This window comes from Primulina tabacum, chromosome 15 (genome assembly GCF_025594145.1).
Source record: "Primulina tabacum isolate GXHZ01 chromosome 15, ASM2559414v2, whole genome shotgun sequence".
Lineage (NCBI taxonomy): Eukaryota > Viridiplantae > Streptophyta > Magnoliopsida > Lamiales > Gesneriaceae > Primulina > Primulina tabacum.
The window spans coordinates 30,587,092-30,607,098 of NC_134564.1; the positions used below are offsets into that span (position 1 = coordinate 30,587,092).

At 36.5% G+C, this 20,007-nt stretch overlaps 2 protein-coding genes across 2 annotated transcripts; one reads left to right on the plus strand and one right to left on the minus strand.

Moving 5' to 3' along the window:
* Positions 1 to 1,335: 1,335 nt before the first annotated feature.
* LOC142527357 (AAA-ATPase At2g46620-like) lies at positions 1,336 to 3,076 on the plus strand. Its single transcript, XM_075632135.1, has one exon. The coding sequence runs from the start codon at positions 1,519 to 1,521 to the stop codon at positions 2,914 to 2,916; it is 1,398 nt and encodes a 465-aa protein (XP_075488250.1). The 5' UTR covers positions 1,336 to 1,518; the 3' UTR covers positions 2,917 to 3,076.
* Positions 3,077 to 12,256: 9,180 nt separating this feature from the next.
* On the minus strand, positions 12,257 to 12,944 carry LOC142526721 (calcium-binding protein KIC-like). Its single transcript, XM_075631275.1, has one exon. It carries the CDS (start codon positions 12,769 to 12,771, stop codon positions 12,400 to 12,402), a length of 372 nt encoding a protein of 123 aa, XP_075487390.1. The 5' UTR covers positions 12,772 to 12,944; the 3' UTR covers positions 12,257 to 12,399.
* Positions 12,945 to 20,007: the final 7,063 nt, after the last annotated feature.

Sequence of the window (20,007 nt, forward strand, 5' to 3'; positions counted from 1 at the left end):
GAATTGCTCTAATATTTTATAATAGTAAAAGTAGTAAGTATATTTGTGTTCATGCAATTACAATATTTTTTTTGAGTATGTCTTTTGTGAGACGGTCTCACGAATCTTTATTTGTGAGACAGGTTAATCCTATCGATATTTACAATAAAAAGTAATACTATTTGCATAAAAAATAATATTTTTTCATGAATGATCCAAATAAGAGATATGTCTCACAAAATACGACTCATGAGATCGTCTCACGTAAGTTTTTGCCTATTTTTGTGTACAAATAATATTCATGTAAAGTAAATATATATCTAAATAATATTTTTATTTATATCAATATTTTATTTATTTTATTTTTGAAGTATGATGAGGCTTCTATTTTATTACAGTTTTTTTCGTGTTTATTTTTTAATAATATTATGTTATTATTTTTCATTTTGTGTTTTATTTATTTTTTTAATAGAGGTGAGTTTTTCAATTTGAGGGGAAGGTTTTGCTAGGCCGGTATACATAGAGGAACAAATCTATTAGAAATAAAATATTATATATATATATATATATATACAGTTTTGATATCCTACATACCTACCATGCACACCTTTGTGAGTATCGATGAGGTGTCACTCGTCCATTGGATACACCAATCACCTAGATTCTTATACATGATGTTTACATAAAAAAATAACGAACTCTACATGTAAAAAACAAAAAAAACATAGATCGTAGGATCAAACACTCAGAACAATAACATAAATGTAGGTTGAACTCGACCGAAAATCACCAGCAACACAACATCATATCTTCTAACTCGACGCTTTAGGTGGAGACTCTGGCTATCTTACAAAAGCAATATCCTTTAACAAAAAAGTTAATAAATGGACGTGAATGTGATTAACCATTTAAGAAAAATCGATATCGAAACTATATATTTTTTTATTATCATGATATCGATCTATAATTAATGCAAGATAGATTTACTATTTTTATTTCTATACATAAACAGGTTGCATTCTTTTTCTTTTTTTCTTTTTGGGAAAAAAAAAACCAATTTTTATTCAGTACTTTTATCAAGCAAGTAATATATTTTGCTGTTGTAGGGAATTGCCAAATGAAATTGGATTCTTTACGAATGCGACGTGAGGATGATTTGTTAAATTTAATGGCTGGAAAGAGTGCCGGGGACCAGGCAAACATAGGACAGGTGATTGGTCACAAAACTCCACCAAGGGGTTATTTATTTATGTCTTTTAAATGATTTCCAAAAGAACCCAAACAAACCTCATCTCTCAAATCTCTACCCTCTGATTTCGAGCGATTTTTTTAAATTATGAATATATTGATATATCCGACGAAAATAAATATGTCCGTCACGATATACATACTCTTCCTTATGTATCATCAACCCCAATCGACATTAGATATAATTAACATTTTGAACAATAATAAAGGCACTTGTTTCTTTTCTTCTTTAAAAGAGTAGAGAGAATCCTTTATTCATTAGCATACGTGATTATCATCGATAATTCATTCATGTTTCCACTAAAATTGTTGTTCATATTTTTCTCGATTCTATGCTCCATCTTTCTTCTTCGATTGTTCCTACATCGGAGTGGTCTGATATATGTGGTCAGAAAATTTGCGGACTGGTTCGACGATCGATTCCATGTCCATCAGCACTTGAAAGTTCCCGAGTTCAACGATTCCATGCACCAGGAGAACCAATTTTACCGCCGGGTTTCGCTCTACGTCAATTCTTTGGTTTCTTTGGAGGATTCCGATTTCACCAATCTCTTCTCCGGGAAGAAGGCCAACGAAATCGTTTTGTCGCTCGACGATGATCAGGTGATCCACGACGTTTTTCTCGGAGCCAGACTTTCTTGGCTCAACAGAGTCCAGAGGGATTCTGCCAACCAGCTGGTTACAAAGAGTTTTGTGCTGAAAATCAGGAGAAAGGATAAGCGTAGAGTTCTGAAACCTTATCTGCAACAGATTCATGCGGTTTCTGATGATATCGAGCAGCGGAGGAAGGAGCTGAATATCCATAATAACTGTGGAGGTAGGTGGAAATCTGTTCCGTTCAATCATCCCGCTAGTTTTGATTCGATGGTTATGGATTCGGATTTGAAAAGCAAGATACGGTATGATTTGGAAACGTTTCTCAAGTCCAAGCAGTATTACCATAAGATAGGCCGTGTTTGGAGGCGCAGCTACCTTTTTTACGGCTCTTCCGGCACCGGGAAATCCAGTTTCATAGCCGCAGTGGCGAATTTGCTGTGTTACGACGTGTTTAACGTCAATTTGTCACAGGTGCGGGATGATGCTGATCTGAATATGCTTCTGTTGCAGACTACGTGTAAATCTCTGATCGTGATCGAACATTTGGATCGTTACATTTTGGAGAAGTCGGCGAATTCGAAGGTTTCGTCGTCCGGTTTCCTGAATTTTATGGATGGAATATTGAATTTCCAAGATGAAAGGATCATGATTTTCACCATGAATAGCAAAGAGGGGATTGACTCGAACTTGTTGAGGCCTGGAAGAATCGATGTCTGTATCCATTTCCCCATGTGCGATTTCAATTCTTTCAGAGATTTAGCGTGTAACTACTTAGGAGTCAAAGAACACAAATTGTTTCCACAACTGGAGGAGATTTTTCAGAGCGGCGCCACCATGAGCCCCGCGGAGATCGGCGAGTTGATGCTGGCGAACCGGAACTCCCCGAGCCGCGCGTTGAAGTCGGTTATCACAGCCTTGAAATCGGCGTCATCACCGGCTGAGCTAACTTACGCGTCGGAAGAAGGCAGTGGCACCGCCCACTGGAAGGAAACCGTGCCTAAAGAGTTTAGGAAGTTGTACGGTTTGCTAAGGATGAAAAGCTGCAAGAAATCTGGATCGTTTGATCATGACACCGATATGATCGAACGGTGACCAATTGTGTTGTTAAAAAATGAGTAACTAAATTTTTTTTATAAGCATCATGATGCATTTATTTAATAATTATATACATATAAATAATTTTTGTCAGGTTAAAAAATATTGTGGTATGTACGGTTTTCAGCCATGAATAAACTTAAAAATTGCGATTTTAGTAATGTAGTGTGGTATATTTTAGATTTTAATCTTATAATTTAATATATTTTAGATTTTATTTACTGATTTGAATTTTTTTTGTTTTGGTTAATTTTTTGTTAGAAACTGCTAAAATTTTCGAATATTATTTATCTGAAAATGATTTTTTTCTTCATAACTAGTATGACGAAAAAAACTCATATTAAAAATATTAAAATAAATATGAAGAAACACAAATGAGAAAAATAAAGCAAAACTGCATCCAGTGTCTCAAATGAGAGAAAAAAAACTTGTTTTTTTATTTATTTTGGTTTAGATAGATTTTAATGTGTATAATATATGTTTTATTCTTGGAGTAGGTCTCTTGTGAGACGATCTCACGAATCTTTATCTGTGAGACGAGTCAATCCTACCGATATTCACGATAAAAAACAATACTCTTAGCATAAAAAGTAATACTTTTTCATGGATGACCCAAATAAGATATCCGTCTCATGTAATACGATCCGTGAGACCGTCTCACACAAGTTTTTACCTTATTCTTGTTATATAAATCACGTAGGAAAGTATTTGCACCAATTGATCGATATTTGATAGATTTATTGATTTTGCGTAAAAAATGATCAAAACCCAAAAAAATTAAGTCAATGAATATCAAAATAAAAAATATATCAAATTAGGAAAGTAGAATTGCAAATTTCCAAACTCAAATATGGAATATGCTTAGAAATCAGAATCAATTTAATGCTAAAATGGCGGAATTACTGGAAAAAATATATGGTCATAATTACACCATACATTTTTTTTTTAATTTATAGATTCCATAAATTTTTATTGCCGATGCATCTAAGGTGTACAATATGCCATTTATTTTGGTTTTGGATTTTAAAAATATAAAATTGATATACAAATAGTTTTGTTTGGTTTTCTATCAAAACAGTTTCGTTATTTCTATTTGATACAATTATTTTAATTAGTAAGTAAAATATATTTTAAAATATTTAAATTATCTTTTTAGCAATTTATTTAATAAAACCTTAATAGAGAGTCTAAATGAATTTAGTAAATATCAATCAACTCTTCACTAAATATCATTTCATAATATAAATAGTCTAAATAAAAAATTAAATAAATTTATTATTCTAATTAAATTTCAATTATGCATATACATATAACCAAAAAAATATGATTATATGTATATGTATGTATGTATGCAGCTTTATTCGGTGGGCTTTATTTTGACAAGAAAGAAGAAAACAAGAAGATTGAGTGGCCAGTGTGTGTAGTTGGCAATGTACTGGAACTCGGATGGAGCCAGAAAGAAAAAAGGATCCTACACTTGCATTTTTGGTGGTTCATAAGCTGTCACGATGCTAACACCACAATGATTCTGTTTTCTTTCCAATAAAAAAATTATACATAATTTCTGTAAAGTGTTACATTTTATTTCAGTCCAATATAGAAAAATAGTTTCCTCTGTTCCCTAGTTTGGTTATTTGGTTTGCGCAATGTTGTCAATTTGAGTCCTTCGTGCTAGTGTGTCATTCCTTATATCAGGTCATCTCGGAGTTATATCAGCGCCACGTGGAAAAAAGAATAAAAACTATTTTAAAAAAAAAATCTAAGACATGTTATTGAAATTTGATAACATAGAATATTAAAATCACGACGAGGCAAATATATATATATATAAACAGAGTTTTTGCCAAATTAAAATAGTAATTTCCCGCCAAAATGTCATTTCTAAAAAAAGAAAGATATATCATGAATATTGAAATATGTGTACTGCAATAAATGATAATTTCATTTATTGTTTGCATTGATTATATCAATTCATTTAGTTCAAATTTGAATTCAATTCATTTTTATATTAATTCAAATATAATTTATGTATTATATATCTTTTATTATTTTTTATTCAAAATGAAATTAAACTCTATTAAAAACATAAACTACATTAAAATTTTTGCATTGATTGTATCAATCAATTTAAATTATGATGTGATTTGAAAAAAATATTTTTCATTAGTTTATTAAATTTGATTTAAAAATATTTATTTATCACATGTTAATAATAATATATATAGTTTCTCAGAAATTAAAGAATTAAATATGTATTTAGGTTGGTGGTCGACATTAATATTTTAAACACGATAAGAACCCTGTCATTGTCTTAGGGTAACACAATTAATCGACATACATTTATAGTTAAGAAATTTTTTCAAAATTAGCGAAAAAATAGTTTCTTATATTTATTTTTTTATAATTATATTATTATTTTTACAATTTAAATATCTATTGTTTATTTATAATAATTAATTTTTAATAATATCATCCCGTGTATAGCACGTGTTAAACAAAATCGCAGTTTTCCACCTGGATGAAAATCTTGAATTTGCATGTACATGTTCTTTCTTATCTTGGATATGGAGGACTAGTAAAATAATAGCCACATGCAAAATCATATTATTATTATTATTATTTGTTTGAGTAGCAATCTTAATTTCGATAAATTAAAAGATTTGATTTCTCGAGCCACCAAACTGTTATTTTGACAGTCCGACAAATATATAATAATGTATTGTAGGATGTTGAAACTGGTGGGATTAATTCACAATTCACTTAAAATACTCGCATAAATGCTGAAATCAAGTGGATGCTAATTAATAATTAATCGCATTCCACTTGAAATCGGTTGTTCAGAGTTACCCACTCCTCAGCCCCAGGTTATATCGACCCAAGTCCATTTTCTTTGGTAAATAAATTTAGCCATAGAGGCATGCATACATACCTATGTATGTGTCTATATATTATGTTATAAAACAAGAAACCTTTGCCACCACATTCGTTGGTAAGTTGGCATAAACCTCTTTGCTATGGAGAGAATCCAAAGGTAGTGATAATTTTGAAGAGGTTTGACCTAGATCGTCCAATTCAAATGGACACATCGGATTGAATCTGATCAAGATATGTGATCTCATGGTTTGTGGCTCACTAAATGAGGTGCACTCTACAGCATTGAACAAAATCAGACGGATCAGATTGAATCTCAGCCTAGAGATACAACTAATCGTGAAAAGTCCTTTCCAACCCCTTGGAAAAGTATAAATAGACAATGGAGGACAAGCCCACCAAGGGCACATGTATTCTCCTATAAATACCAGTTTTGAGCGTATGATATTCATTCAATATGTTGTTTTCAGCAGCACCCTTAGCTGCTCCCCCCCATATAACCTCAGTCACTGACTTGAGCGTCGGAGGGGCTACGCAAGACACCCTCCTGGCCCCCTCCTAACGGTCTTCTTCGTGATTTCAGGCTCAGGACCATTTCAAAACCCTGCGTCTGTACTAGTGACGCTTGCCGGAATCGGACCTTAAATTTCCCGTGAGTATCACTTGGCGCCGTCTGTGGGAACATTTGAGTTGAGACGTAGAGATGGTATGGAAGAGAGAGAGTAGAAGAGCTACCTCAGCATCATCGCGTCCTCAGAGGAGACCCGAACAATCTCATCTTGAGACAAGACAGGAACAACCGCATCTTGAGACGAGACAGGAACAACCTCGTCAAGAGACAAGAGCTGAGCAGCCTCGTCACGAGCCCGAGGCCGAGCAACCCCCTCCCAATGAGAACGTGGGGAACTTGACCCTGGAGCAGTTGGGCCAATTTATCATCCGGACAGTGGATGAGGCCATGAAAAGGAATCAAGAGTCTGTGTTTGTAGATGAACGTGCCGTGCCGCCCGTCAGGAGCGTGAAGAAAATGCTGAGGGCCACCAGAGTAGGGTTGAAGAGACACAACCCCACCAAAGGGGGGAGATTAGTGAGATGGGAGAAATGTGGAAGGAAATACAGATGTTGAGGCAGCAGTTGGGAAGCAGAGCGCCGGCACCCAAGAGAGGAAATCCTTTTTCACTAGCCATTTTAGAAGAAGGGCTTCCTCCAAATTTTTGACAGTCGAATGTGGGAGAGTACGATGGACATACTGACCCTGAGGAACACTTGGGGAGGTTTGAGAATGTGGCTCTGTTACATCAATATTCAGATGGGGTCAGTGCAGGGTGTTTCTAGACACGTTGGTGAGGTCAGCCCAGCAATGGTTTAACACTTTGCAGCCCAACTCTATACGTTCTTTTGAGGACTTCTCAGCTGCCTTCTTGCACTGATTTGCTAGCAGCAAGAGGCACCAGAAAAACTATTTGAGCCTGTTCGTGATGAAACAGCAAGAGAATGAAACTTTACGAGAATTTATCCAGCAATTCAACAGTGCAGCGCTGGAAATACCAGCGGCTACTCCTAACATCATGATAAGTGCCTTCACACAAGGACTGAGGGGAGGGGAGTTTTTCAAGTCGCTGGTCAAGAAGCCTCCGTCGAGCTATGATGATCTATTGGCTCGATCTGAGAAATATGTAAACTTGAAAGATGCCCAACGGTACAAAAGGATGGAGAACCGGCCTGGGGGAAGTAGAGTTGAGGGAGCGGAAAGAGGAAGTAGGAAGAGAGGAGCGAGCGAGAGGGAGGATGATAAGGCTAGGGGCAGATGACAATTCTCATCCCATGTTCCTCTGGATGGGAGTCGTGACAAGGTGATGGAAGTGAGGGAGCCCGAGGGGAGGTGGGAGAAGTCGCAAATGGTTGAGTGCAGTGCTAGATTTCCTTCGCGGGACAAACGAGAAGGATCGCATCCGGGAGTCAACCAAGGTCTCGCCCGTCCCCTAGACGTGGTCAAGGCCCTCCATGGATAAATCAGGGGGTTGGGGAGCAGAGAGGGGAAGGTCGAGGTCAGGATGTCCTTCAGGAGCCCGTCGAACCAAGGAGGAGAACGAATGAGGATAACCACCCTACGAGAGGAATGATTCATATGATCTCGGGCGGTGCTACTGATGGAGACTTTGGACGAGCTCGGAAGGCACATAGGAGAAGGTTGGAGAACTTTGAGATATCTAGGGGTGCAGATTTACCTACAAGACCCCGTCATCAGCTTTGGGCCGGAAGACCTCCGAGGCGTTGTGGCTCCACATAACGATGCCTTGCTGGTGACGGCCACCATTGCCAATTATGATGTGGCAAGAATATTTATTGATAATGGAAGCTCCGTGAACGTCTTGTTCAAGAGCACGTTGGATCAAATGAAGCTGGAAGGATTTGAGTTTGAGCCGGTCTTCACCCCAGTGTATGGGTTGGCAGGACACGCCATCCCGCCTTTGGGTCAAATTGTGCTTCCCCTATCCTTGGGGACTTATCCTCGGCGGATAACAAAAATGATAGCCTTCACCGTGGTAGATATCACGTCAGCGTATAATGGAATTCTAGGACGACCAGCCCTGAAGGATTTTAGAGCCGTATCTTCCAGTTATCATCAGAAGCTTAAGTTTCCTGTGGGAAAAGGAGTTGGAGTCTTGTGCGGCGACCAAAAAGTCGCACGTCGTTGTTATGAAAGAATCGTGAAAGAAGAAGAAAAGAGAGGTCGCGAGCATTCACATGGAAGCTTGAGCTCAGTCTTACAGTTGTAGAGTCATTTGAAGAAGCTTCTAAGTGGGTAACTTTGTCCTGTGGAGGTACAAGAGGAGCATAGATGAAAGTTGGAGAATGCGCCGGGCGAGGCTCTAAAGAGGCTCGGGAATGCTTACCACCTTAGGGAATATCATGCTGGATTTTATAGTTGATGTATTACATCTTTGCATTTTCCCATGTAATCAGTTGGAATTCAATAAAATCAAGTTCTTCTTTTCAATTTATGAATGTTGGTATTATGAAAGCGAGAAAATTTTATTTTCCTGCTAAGGCATCGCCTAGCAGAGGAGCAGAGTTGGGGATGAGAAAAATTTTATTTTCCTGCTAAGGCATCGCCTAGTAGAGGAGTTAGAGGGTGGAGGTGGTAAATTTTTATTTTCCTGCTAAGACATCGCCTAGCAGAGGAGCAGAGTTGGAGATGAGAAAATTTTATTTCCCTGCTAAGGCCCGACCTAACAGAGGAGTTAGAAGGTGGGGGTGATGAATTTTTATTTTCCTGCTAAGGCCAGGCTTAGCAGAGGAGTTAGAGGGTGAAGATGGTGAATTTTTATTTTCCTGCTAAGGCATCGCCTAGTAGAGGAGTTAGAGGGCAGGGGTGGTGAATTTTTATTTTCCTGCTAAGGCCCGACCTAGCAGAGGAGTTAGAGGGTGGGGGTGGTGAATTTTTATTTTCCTGCTAAGGCCCGGCTTAGAAGAGGAGTTAGAGGGTGGGGGTGGTGAATTTTTATTTTCCTGCTAAGGCCCGACCTAGCAGAAGAAATAGTGGGTGGAGGTGTTGAATTTTTATTTTCCTGCTAAGGCCCGGCTTAGTAGAAGAGTTAGAGGGTGGGGGTGGTGAATTTTTATTTTCCTGCTAAGGCCCGGCTTAGCAGAGGAGTTAGAGGGTGGAGGTGTTGAATTATTATTTTCCTGCTAAGGAACCGCCTAGCAGAGGAGCAGAGTTGTGAAAGAGAAAAATTTTATTTCCCTTCTAAAGCATCGCCTAGCAGAGGAGCAGAGTTTGGGAGGAGAAAAATGTTATTTTCCTGCTATGGCGTCGCCTAGCAGAGGAGCATAGTAGAGGAGGAGAATTAAATTTTTTCTGCTAAGGCATCGCCTAGCAGAGGATCAGAGTTTGGGAGAAAATTAAATTTTATTTTACCTACTTGGGCTGAGCCTAGTAGAGGAGTCAGAGGGTGAGGAGGTTGAAGTTTGATTTAGTAGAGGAGTTACGAGATGATGAGGTGAGAGTTTTATTTTCCTGCTAAGACATCGCCTAGCAGAGGAGTTAGATAGTGAGGATGTTGAAATTTTATTTTTCATGCTAAAAACTATTTTTAGCAGAGAGTGCGAGGGCACGGGGAAGTGGAAATTATTTTTCTTCAAAAGCTTAGTAGAGGACCTTGAAGATGGGGGCGACTGTGGGCATACCGTGTTAGAAAAATTTATTTGGTTTGTCGATGACGAATGATGTTTGCCGCTGCGAAAATTACGGGGATCAACCTGCCCGGTCAGGTCGTGGGGGTTTGGGGGCAACGCCTCCAAAAGCTCTTCGGAAACCAAGGGCTGCGGACAAAGGGAGAGTGCGAGGCGCTATGCTAGGCAAGAGTGTGGGCTGGGTGTGCGAGGGGTGAGCTTGGGCTGGCGAGGGGCGAGCTTGGGCTGGCGCCAGGCGAGCGTGGCTGTCGGGACGCTCGGGCTAACTTGGAGCAGGGGTGCGGCAGGGGCGCTGATGTGTTCGCGGAAGGGGCGGGCGTGGCAGGCGAGCTCGGGGCAGGGCCAGCCTGGCTGTGCTCGGGCGAGCTCGCGGCAGGCGGCGAGCGTACGTATGCAGAGGCAGGCGAGCTCGACGGGGGCAAGCGTGAGGCCGTGGCAGGGGCGAGCGTCAAGCGAGAGCTCATCAGGGGGCGAGGGCAGGTCCGTGCTGGGCGAGCTCCCGATGAGGCGAGGGGCACTGGGGCAGGGGCGTGCGGGGCAGGAGGCGCGCTGGGCGAGGGTGAGCGTCTGGGCTCGGCAGGCGGCGAGCGTATAAATGCAGTGCTGGGGCGAGGCTAGGCGAGCTGGTGAGGGGCGAGCTCGGTAGGTGGATGGGCAGGGTGCGGCAGTGATACGCGGCGAGGGCGAGCGTCTATGGGTCGGGCGATGCGAGCGCGCCAGGCGAGTTTGGGCGAGGCGTTGGCTTGGGCGGTGGCTACACGTTTGGCGGTGGTTGTGTGTTGGGCGGGGAGCTGTCTCGGGCGGTGTGGGACGATGGCTGGGCGAGGCTCGAGCGGTGGCTCGAGTGAGGCGGTGGCTAGGGGGTGTACGACGGTGATGACGGGCTGATGATGCGGTTGCGTTAGGGTTAGCATGGCTGGAGAAGGCTGATAAATGAAATTGAAGAAAAAATTATGTATGATGAAGTGAGAATGAAAGCAGGATTACGATTTGATTTGTTTCCAAATCTTTGGAGACTGACAAACAGCTGGAAGAAAATGCACAACTCGTACCCGGTGACCCGAGGACAGCACAGCTAATCGAACTTTGAACCTACGATTCAGTTCGACTCGCGAGGGGGAGACTGGTGATACCCCATGGATGTGCCCACCACTCTTGGCCCATCCCTAGCCCAAATGGAGGACAAGCCCACCAAGGGCCCAGGTATTCTCCTATAAATATCAGGTTTGAGCGAATGATATTCATTCAATATGTTGTTTTCAGCAGCACCTCTTAGCTGCTCCCCCCATATATCCTCAGTCACTGACTTGAGCGTCGGAGGGGCTACGCCAGGACACCCTCCTGGCCCTCTCCTAACGGTCTTCTTCGTGATTTCAGGCTCAGGACCATTTCAAAACCCTGCGTCTGTACTAGTGACGCTTGCCGGAATCTGACCCTAAATTTCCCGTGAGTATCAATCAGGATCTTGAAGATACACATATATTTTCATAATTTGCATATTGTTGCATACAATTTTCGTTCGTTCAAACAAAAAGTTCAAAAATCATCTTAGAAGCCAAGTTTTGTGATTTGGAGTTCTCCTGCAACAAAATACAAGTCGTTGTATTCTGGGATACATATATTGCGTTCTATAAGCTCCAGGATTGTTGCTTAATAATCAACCCATACAAATTGAAATATACACATTATGATGTAGATTAACAATAATAATAGATTGAGTGAATCAAAATCAAAATGCACGGGCATATCATATTCATATTTTTATTGAGAGAGTTTGCAACATTTTGTGGTTATGAAACTTGTGAATTTGTAGTGTTATTATCATGTTGTCACATTCTGTGAGCATAACGTGTGAGACAAACTCGTTTAAAGACGAGGTATTCTCTTGTCTCTACATCAAATTTGTTAATCTACTTTTGAGTTTCGTTTTCTTCAAACTGCAGTTCCCGCAATGGCTTATTGAAGAAATCAGTACAAACATAATTTTATGTCAGTTGAATATCTTACACTAAGATCTAGGGGATAAGTACAATTTGAAACGATAACCAATTTCTATGGAAGATGGTCATTTCTACCGCGAACTACCCCGTCTTCTCATCTCAATTATGAATTGAGCATATATATGAGGATACTCCGGCGTCATTCTAATATATTTTTTCCTTAAATAGTATTTGTGAATCGGATCTTATAATCGTCGCTTGAGATTTAAGAATATAATATCTCAAAAGTTAGATTTTTCATCGCGTCGATATATATTAATTTCCTGTGAGAAAAAGTAAAAGATCACTTGATTAGCACCCGCAAGATTCATCAATATTTACACATAAATATGATACCGGAACAGAAATCAATTTAACATAACGGTAGTTGTACTTATTCGTAAAACAGAAGAAAATAAGCCAGAAATAATAATTATGAAGACGATGCAGATGCAGATGCAGTTGGTTGGAAGTGAGCTTGAATGGCTTTTTCAAGCCATACATCCGCATTTTGCATGATCCCTGGGCTGAGTCTGACCATAAGAATGCAGAACTCCATCTGGTTAAGCGCGCCATCTCCATCCAAGTCACCTTCTCGCACCATAGCCTCCACATCTTCTTCTTCCAATCCCAAAAGTTTACAGTTGTTTTGCAGACTCGTGGGTGTGATCAACCCTTTCTTCGGATCTGCCAGAAGTTGGAAACCCACGCAAAGCTCTCCTACAAACTTATCCACATCCAACTTTTCTGCCATCACATCCAACAAGTCTTCATATTCGGCCCCTAATTCACCTTTGCTTTCCATTTTCTTTTCTTTGTTAGCTAGAAACACTCGGTACTCATGGAAAAATTTGTAAGCTCCTGTGCTCCTTTTATAGGAATACGTACCAGGGTTAGGACAATGGAGTAATTATGCTTACTCCACTGACATGATTTATTCTTTCTTAATCTTAGTTTAGTAAGTAAACATTTGATACCATGATCGTAAAAGCGTCACATGTATTTTTTCACGTAAGACTCAATTCGACCTTAATATTCTTGGTACATTAACCAGATCTTGAATGTATAAATCGTGTCCACACTTATTTTTTTGGGTCCACCAGTGGTCTTTGTCGAGTGCTTAGGAGTTACTGATCATGTACCTTGTAAGAAAGGTAGTTGCAAGAAAAATGAACGATCCCCCATTTTTGAAATTCTTTTTTATATCGCTCACGTACGGGTTGACAAGTGTTTGTTCATATATCTATTTTAGGTCGTTGGCATTAGATTCCACAAGATGGTGATTTTCCACGAAGTTGCTAGTTTATAGTGGGACTTTTATATTTGATTGGTGGTGTTGTCTTGACGTACATGCTAGCTTTTTCCTCGAAGTTTCATATTTATTGCACATCTCTTCGTTTGGTTGTTATTCTTGTACTGTACGTATTGTCACTTGTCAGTTCAGAATTCACAATGATATTTCCCAAGATTTGAAATCAATTTTGGAAACGGCAAGGCTTTTGCCTCTAGAAATAACAATTTCAAATCTTGTAAGTAATATGTTTTTTGTTTTAGTTCGATAAGTCTGTTAATGTTTGGTTTTTTGTGGGGTCCTTAGCTCCTAATCGTTATTACAATGCAATCTGATTATGATTAATTAATTTATTTCAGCGGAAAACGAGTTTAAATTTTCTTTACAATGAGCCCAAAATATTTCTTCTATAATTTGAATACTAAAAATAGTATTTTATCTCATATCATAAAATTCGCTCACACATAATCAAAACCAATCATATACAAACAACTCACATCCTCGGGACATGCCCCGGTATATAGATACATATACATATATACTGGGAAACAAAGCATAAAACCTCAACTCAACAGTGACTCCCTCCAGAAGTACCCTTCCCGGCCTCCTGATATCCTGGAGTACATGTCATTGTCCACACACAAAGACAACAACAGCCTCCTTGGGGGTGAGCAAAGCTCCGTATGGAACAACCATCATATATACCACAAGTATCTAAACAATGATATATGATATGCAATGCATGTATGTCGTGGAGGTATCAGGTCAAATGTCCATCCACTGAGCACATGTCAGAATCAAACGAATCGCTATCAAATCAATGCTCGAGCTGGCACACCGGCCTCAATAAGCGATACTCGTATGATAGCGTCGACAAAGCGCCATCAAATTCCAAATCTCAATCAATCATCGGGGCCACTAATGTCTATGTTTTAAGGGCCACATAATGCCAAACATAACATTGTGTTCACAAACCCCAGAATCCAGTCAAATCATATCAGGGTATCCAAGGATCATAGCTCAACGTGCATGTCATGTATCGATGTATGCATCAAACGATGTGTGTTAACAAAACATTTATTTTATATATCGATATTCAAATCACAATGTCATGTATGCCACATAAACTCAACAAATAAGGCATATAGACATGTATTCTCATTCCAATCAATCAAACCAATCCAACATATATCATATAATACAGATACCTATCGTATGTTACCCGGTCGCGACATACCCCTCAATTCTTCGTTCCAGTTGATGTAGCTTGAAGATATCAGTATAATAATCTATCTACATCAATAACACATTCATTTCAATCAATAACATGATCCAAAATCAATAATATAAGTTCCAAATATCCTTTGAAACTTTGAAAATTCATATCAAATCCAATTCATAACATAATTCAATTCCGACATCAAAACTAAGTTTCTTGTCGGTTATTCTACCACATATAGGAATCTCGACTTCAAATACATGCTATTTCAGCACTTTCATATTTAGAGCTACTGAAACTAGAAGAAATTTACCTCAACAGGAAGCTCTCAACGCGAAGATTCCAAATATATAATTTGTTTCGCGTTTAGACAGCGTTTCGAAGTCGATTCGGACGAAAGAAATCGATTTTCTTTCTTTTCTCTCGAAGTTGCAACAAAGGAATGAAGAAAGAATGAAGCAAAAATCTCATTCTTATCCCCACCGATCTCGCGCTCGGGCGGTAGAATTCTCGCGCCCGAGCGCGAGACATTCTGTCCCCGAGTGACTTACACCGCGCTCGGGCGATAGAATTCTCGCGCCCGAGCGCAAGATGTTCTGCCCCCGAGTGCACTTGCACCACGCTCGGGCGGTCAAAAACTACCGCTCAGGCGCGGAGAGTTCTGTCCGAGCACATTCTTATTCTACAGTGGCGCTCGGGCGGTCATTTTCTACCGCTCGGGCGCCACACGTTCTGTACAGAATGTTAGTTTTGTATTGTGTCGGCGTCCGACTTCTCCACTCGAGCTCTTACAACTTCAATTCATATCCAATACTTATTTTCTCATTTTCATTGTAATGATATACATCATATACATAATCACATGACAATTTCATAAATTATCGATAATCAACATATGATTTACGATAATACGATACACGGTCCTTACATTTTCATTCACTTAACTTAGATTTTTTTGTTTTTGGTTTTTTTACCTGAAACCACTGAATCTATTAAATATTTTTTATTTGAAATCAATACTCTTCTTCAAAATTAATATAACAATAATAAAATATATATTATACACATCAAAATCTATCTAAACAAAAGAAAGGGAGACAACAAGGTTTTTTCTTCATATTTTGAAATATTGAGCTGTCGTTTTGCTTTATTTTTCTCATTTGTTTTTGTTTCGATTTATTTTGGCTTATTCTCGTTACTTGAGTTACGTAAAAAAACATTGATGTTAGAAAAAAATATTTGAATGAGTTAGATGCTTTAGGCCAAAAAAGACAAAAAAAAAATCTAGTATTCTATTTGAATGACCCATGAAAAAGTATTAATTTTTATGCCAAATTTTTTTTGTAAATATTGACAGAGTTGACTCATCTAACGAATAAAAATACATGAGAGCGTCTCGTAAGAAATTTAATTAAACACTTATAATATAAAACCTTTGGCTCTCCATCTTTTCTAACAAAAAAGAGCTGGAGAGGTGCATGGTGGTTTCATAGGATATATTATAGTACACATTTTATTAATGATTCATTTTTTCTACTGTTATGTGACGATAATTTGTAGTCCATTTGATATCAATATCTCAAATTTGAGATTAACAATATTGTTCTTAATTATAAATATTTTTATATATAACACTAAGTTTAATAATGCTAAAAACTTATCAGTATGCAAAAATTATAAACTATAAATTCTATGAAAAAAAAAAATCTGCATAGTTGAGATCAGAAAAGTATACTATTAAAAGTTTAAAAAAGAAAAGAAAAGTGTAATAGTATACGATACTTAAAAATATATATTAAAAAAAAAACCAATAGACGGATCAATCGACAACCAAAAGCAAAGAATCCTACTTCTATTTTTGAGTTGTTTTTTGTTTTTGTTTAAAAAAAACTCTTTGGACATTGTCTTTATTTTTCGATTATATGACTCGAGTGTAAGAGAATAAATTGAATGATAATATGATTATTTTTTAATTGTAATTATTGTAAAAGTTGAGACATATGTGAGTTCATCTCTAACCATTAATTTTATTTTAGTACAAGTTTTGCATTAAAATAGTTGAATTTATATATCAAATTCAACGTCCAACTCCAACCCATTTAATTTATTACAAATCTTACCCCAAAAAGAATAATCTTGAAATATTTTTTTATTTTACATATATTAATCGTTATATCTTGTATTTGTGTTAGAATTATAAATTTTAATTGTTATTTTTATAAATTATATTAAATTCACGTATTTTTAAGCAAACAATGCCCGCACATGCATTTCAATACTTTAACGCAAGGAGCTTTTGCACCAAGATTGGAGATGTCATGAGAAAACCACGCAAGTCTAAAAATTTTGCAATTCTTATTATTTTATGTTGCATTAAAGTTTCAAATTTCATATTATTTTTCACCATTTTCTTTGTCCATATGCAAGATTAAGGTAGAGAAGTCTAACCCGAATTTTTTGTTTCTAGTATATATCACTACTTATCCTAATTGATTTATTCGTTACAACTTATATTTTAAGTAGAAGATATATACTGAAAAAACAAATGTCTAATTTTTCAATTTCAACTCTTTCGAAAACATAAGTAAATAATGAGCGACTAATATTGAAAGTCGCCTAATTAATGTGATTCATTCCCTGAAGTGAATGAACATAATTGATACATTGTTTCATGTGTAGATCAAATTTTTTTTAAAAAAGAATTTTTTATTTAAATTGAAATAAAAGATTATAAAAAATCGGTATATATATATGAAAATTATATGTTTCAAGTGTCGTAAGCAAATATTTGTGGGTGTAGTACGATAAAAATATTAGATATCTTAATTGAATATTGCACCAGATATACATTGATCTTTCGAACTACTATATCGTAGCTGAAGTACGTTAAATGATTTATATCAAGCATGATATATGTTATTTGGAGGAAATTGATTACCACCTAAATTGCATTTTTATTGTAACTTAAGATAGATGTATGGAGAAGATCACTGATGTTTGTGAAAATATTTACCGAGAATAATAATTATCAGTAAAAATAGTTTTGTTGATTAATTTTCAAATGCCTCAAATCAACTATTGAACAATTTATTTTGAAAATAATGCAACATATATTTGGAGATGTGATATATTACCTGCAACAAATATTACAGAAATTATGTCAATTAATTAATGTTGATATTGTCTTGAGTCAAAGCTTATTAATAAAATTATTGATTGTGCGAAAAAAAATGCAATATATTGAGTCTCTAGGAGATATTGAAAATATGTTGGAATTTATGCTGAAGTATGTTGAATTAATAACAATGAGATTTTTATGATGCAATATCAATTGTTATTTTAGTAAAACAATATTTTCGACCATTGAGGGGGATGATCGTTGAAGTTAAATTTATATCAATGAAAATGTGTTGTCTTTTTTATTATTTTTATCTTTTTTAATCAATTCTTGCATGTGAAATATAAGTGAGAGCCCGAGGTTCAAAATTTAATATTCAAATACATTCTTTGATATAATGTTTTAATAGATAAAATATATTATTTATCTCTATAATTGTTCTAGTTGAACAATTTATATTTTCTCGTATGAATCACTATAAATATAATTGCTTTTTAAATATAAAACCAATAACTGCTTCAAACGATAACATTTTCAAATGAAATTATAGAATAACTTAAATGTCAAAATTAAAGAGATTGATCGTTTTGAAGATATCGTGACATAAATAATAATAAAATCATCGAAAGGGTTAGGTGTCTGAAACATCTGAAATAAATTGATGTCATACAAGATCATATCGTATTTTACTTGCAAGTAAATCTAAAATACGTCATAAGTGTGGTCGACCAATAAATTCAAAAGATTTTATATACTAAAAGTTTAAAAACTCCAAAAAAAGTAATTTTAGATGATGCTGTGAAAGAGTTTGATAAATCAAAATAATGTTAATTCTAATGAATAACAAATATCTGTAAGAAATGAAATTTAAACAAATTATTTGTTTTTATCAAAACTATGATATCGAAGTAATATGATTATTGAAAATTATTTTGATATCAATTTATCTTTTATTAATATGAAAAATAATGAATATATAAAACTGCAGTTTGTAGATATTGAATATTGACATATAAACTCAACCCGAAATTTCTTAAAAATACCCTGATGTAGCCAAAAATTGTGATTATCCGAATTATTCTGCTGGTTCGTAAACGGGTCCAAGTAGCTGGTGGAGAGAAATCTTTGTGGGTTATCACCTGCGTCACAAACAAACGTCAGAAGCGTCGGGCAATCACTACGACGCTCAAGTCAGAAAATAATTCAAAGATGTTAATTGAAAGCTAAAAATTTTAAGCATAAAATCATCATCTTTTGAATAATGAGAATCCTCTCCTATTTATATATATTTTTTGGAGTGTATAGTGGGCTTGTGCTTTTATAATTAACTGTGTACTTGGGCTTTTATAATTAATTTGGGCTTCAATAATAAATTGAATAATTAAATTGAGTCATTACCCATCAGACCCGAAGGACATTATGAGACAATGTTTTCACTTGTCATGGATGTTGACTAAATAGTGATATACAAAGAAAAATCTATGAATAATTTGAAATATCAACTTAGAGATTATTTTTTCAATAAACTACAAAAGTCATTATGAGGATTGAGATAATCCGGACACGTATAATTTATTCATGTTAGTAGATACTCCTGAAGAATTTACTAAAATTGCAAATAATCAAAATACAAATGTCAGATGAAAGATTTTGAAAATACGAAATTTTCTTTTGAGCAAAGAATTCAATATTTTCGTAAGGATTATATGTTAATTGATCATAATACATAATAAAGAGAAAAATTTTATATGGATATGTTACATCCATTACTATGTGTTTGATAATGCTCAAAAGATCTTTGATCATCGAGTATCCTATCTAAGCATTTGAAGATAATGTTGTCGATCTTTTCACAAGAGGATTTTTGGAGATAATAGTCGTAGGCATGTTATTAGTTTGTTAGATCATAGATGGTTAATTTGTACCTGTAAATACTACTGTTGTCCTCATTTTTTGGTGTGTTGAAAAACAATGAAAGTTACAAACTCCCTTCCTTTTTCTTCTGTATATGTTTCTGTTGTGTTGCGCAGCAAACGAGTAACTTGAAAATAGAGAATAACCGCAACTCTTCTTCTTTGATCACAAGATTGTACGCAAGGAAATTTGAGTCTCAAGAAAATAGAACTAAAAATACACAAGAATTATAGTGGTTCAGATTCAAATTGAATTTTACATCCAATTGGAGCACGGCCAAGAAATTTCACTAGAATCAAATCACAAGGTATATAATAATGAGAGTTTTCAAGAGCACTCTCTGTTCTTACTCACAGGAGTTTTTTTCCTCTCGGTTAATATCTCATTCTATTGCTTTCATACAGCTGCGGATATGAGAGAGAGCTTCTATCTATTTTCATGTGTCTTGCACACACATATATGTATATTTTGCAAGCCTATTTATTCAAGAGAAAAATAT

Excerpts from the sequence above, each read along its gene's own strand:
- LOC142526721 (XM_075631275.1), bottom strand. The coding sequence starts at position 12,771 with ATGGAAAGCAAAGGTGAATTAGGGGCCGAATATGAAGACTTGTTGGAT.
- LOC142527357 (XM_075632135.1), top strand. The coding sequence starts at position 1,519 with ATGTTTCCACTAAAATTGTTGTTCATATTTTTCTCGATTCTATGCTCC.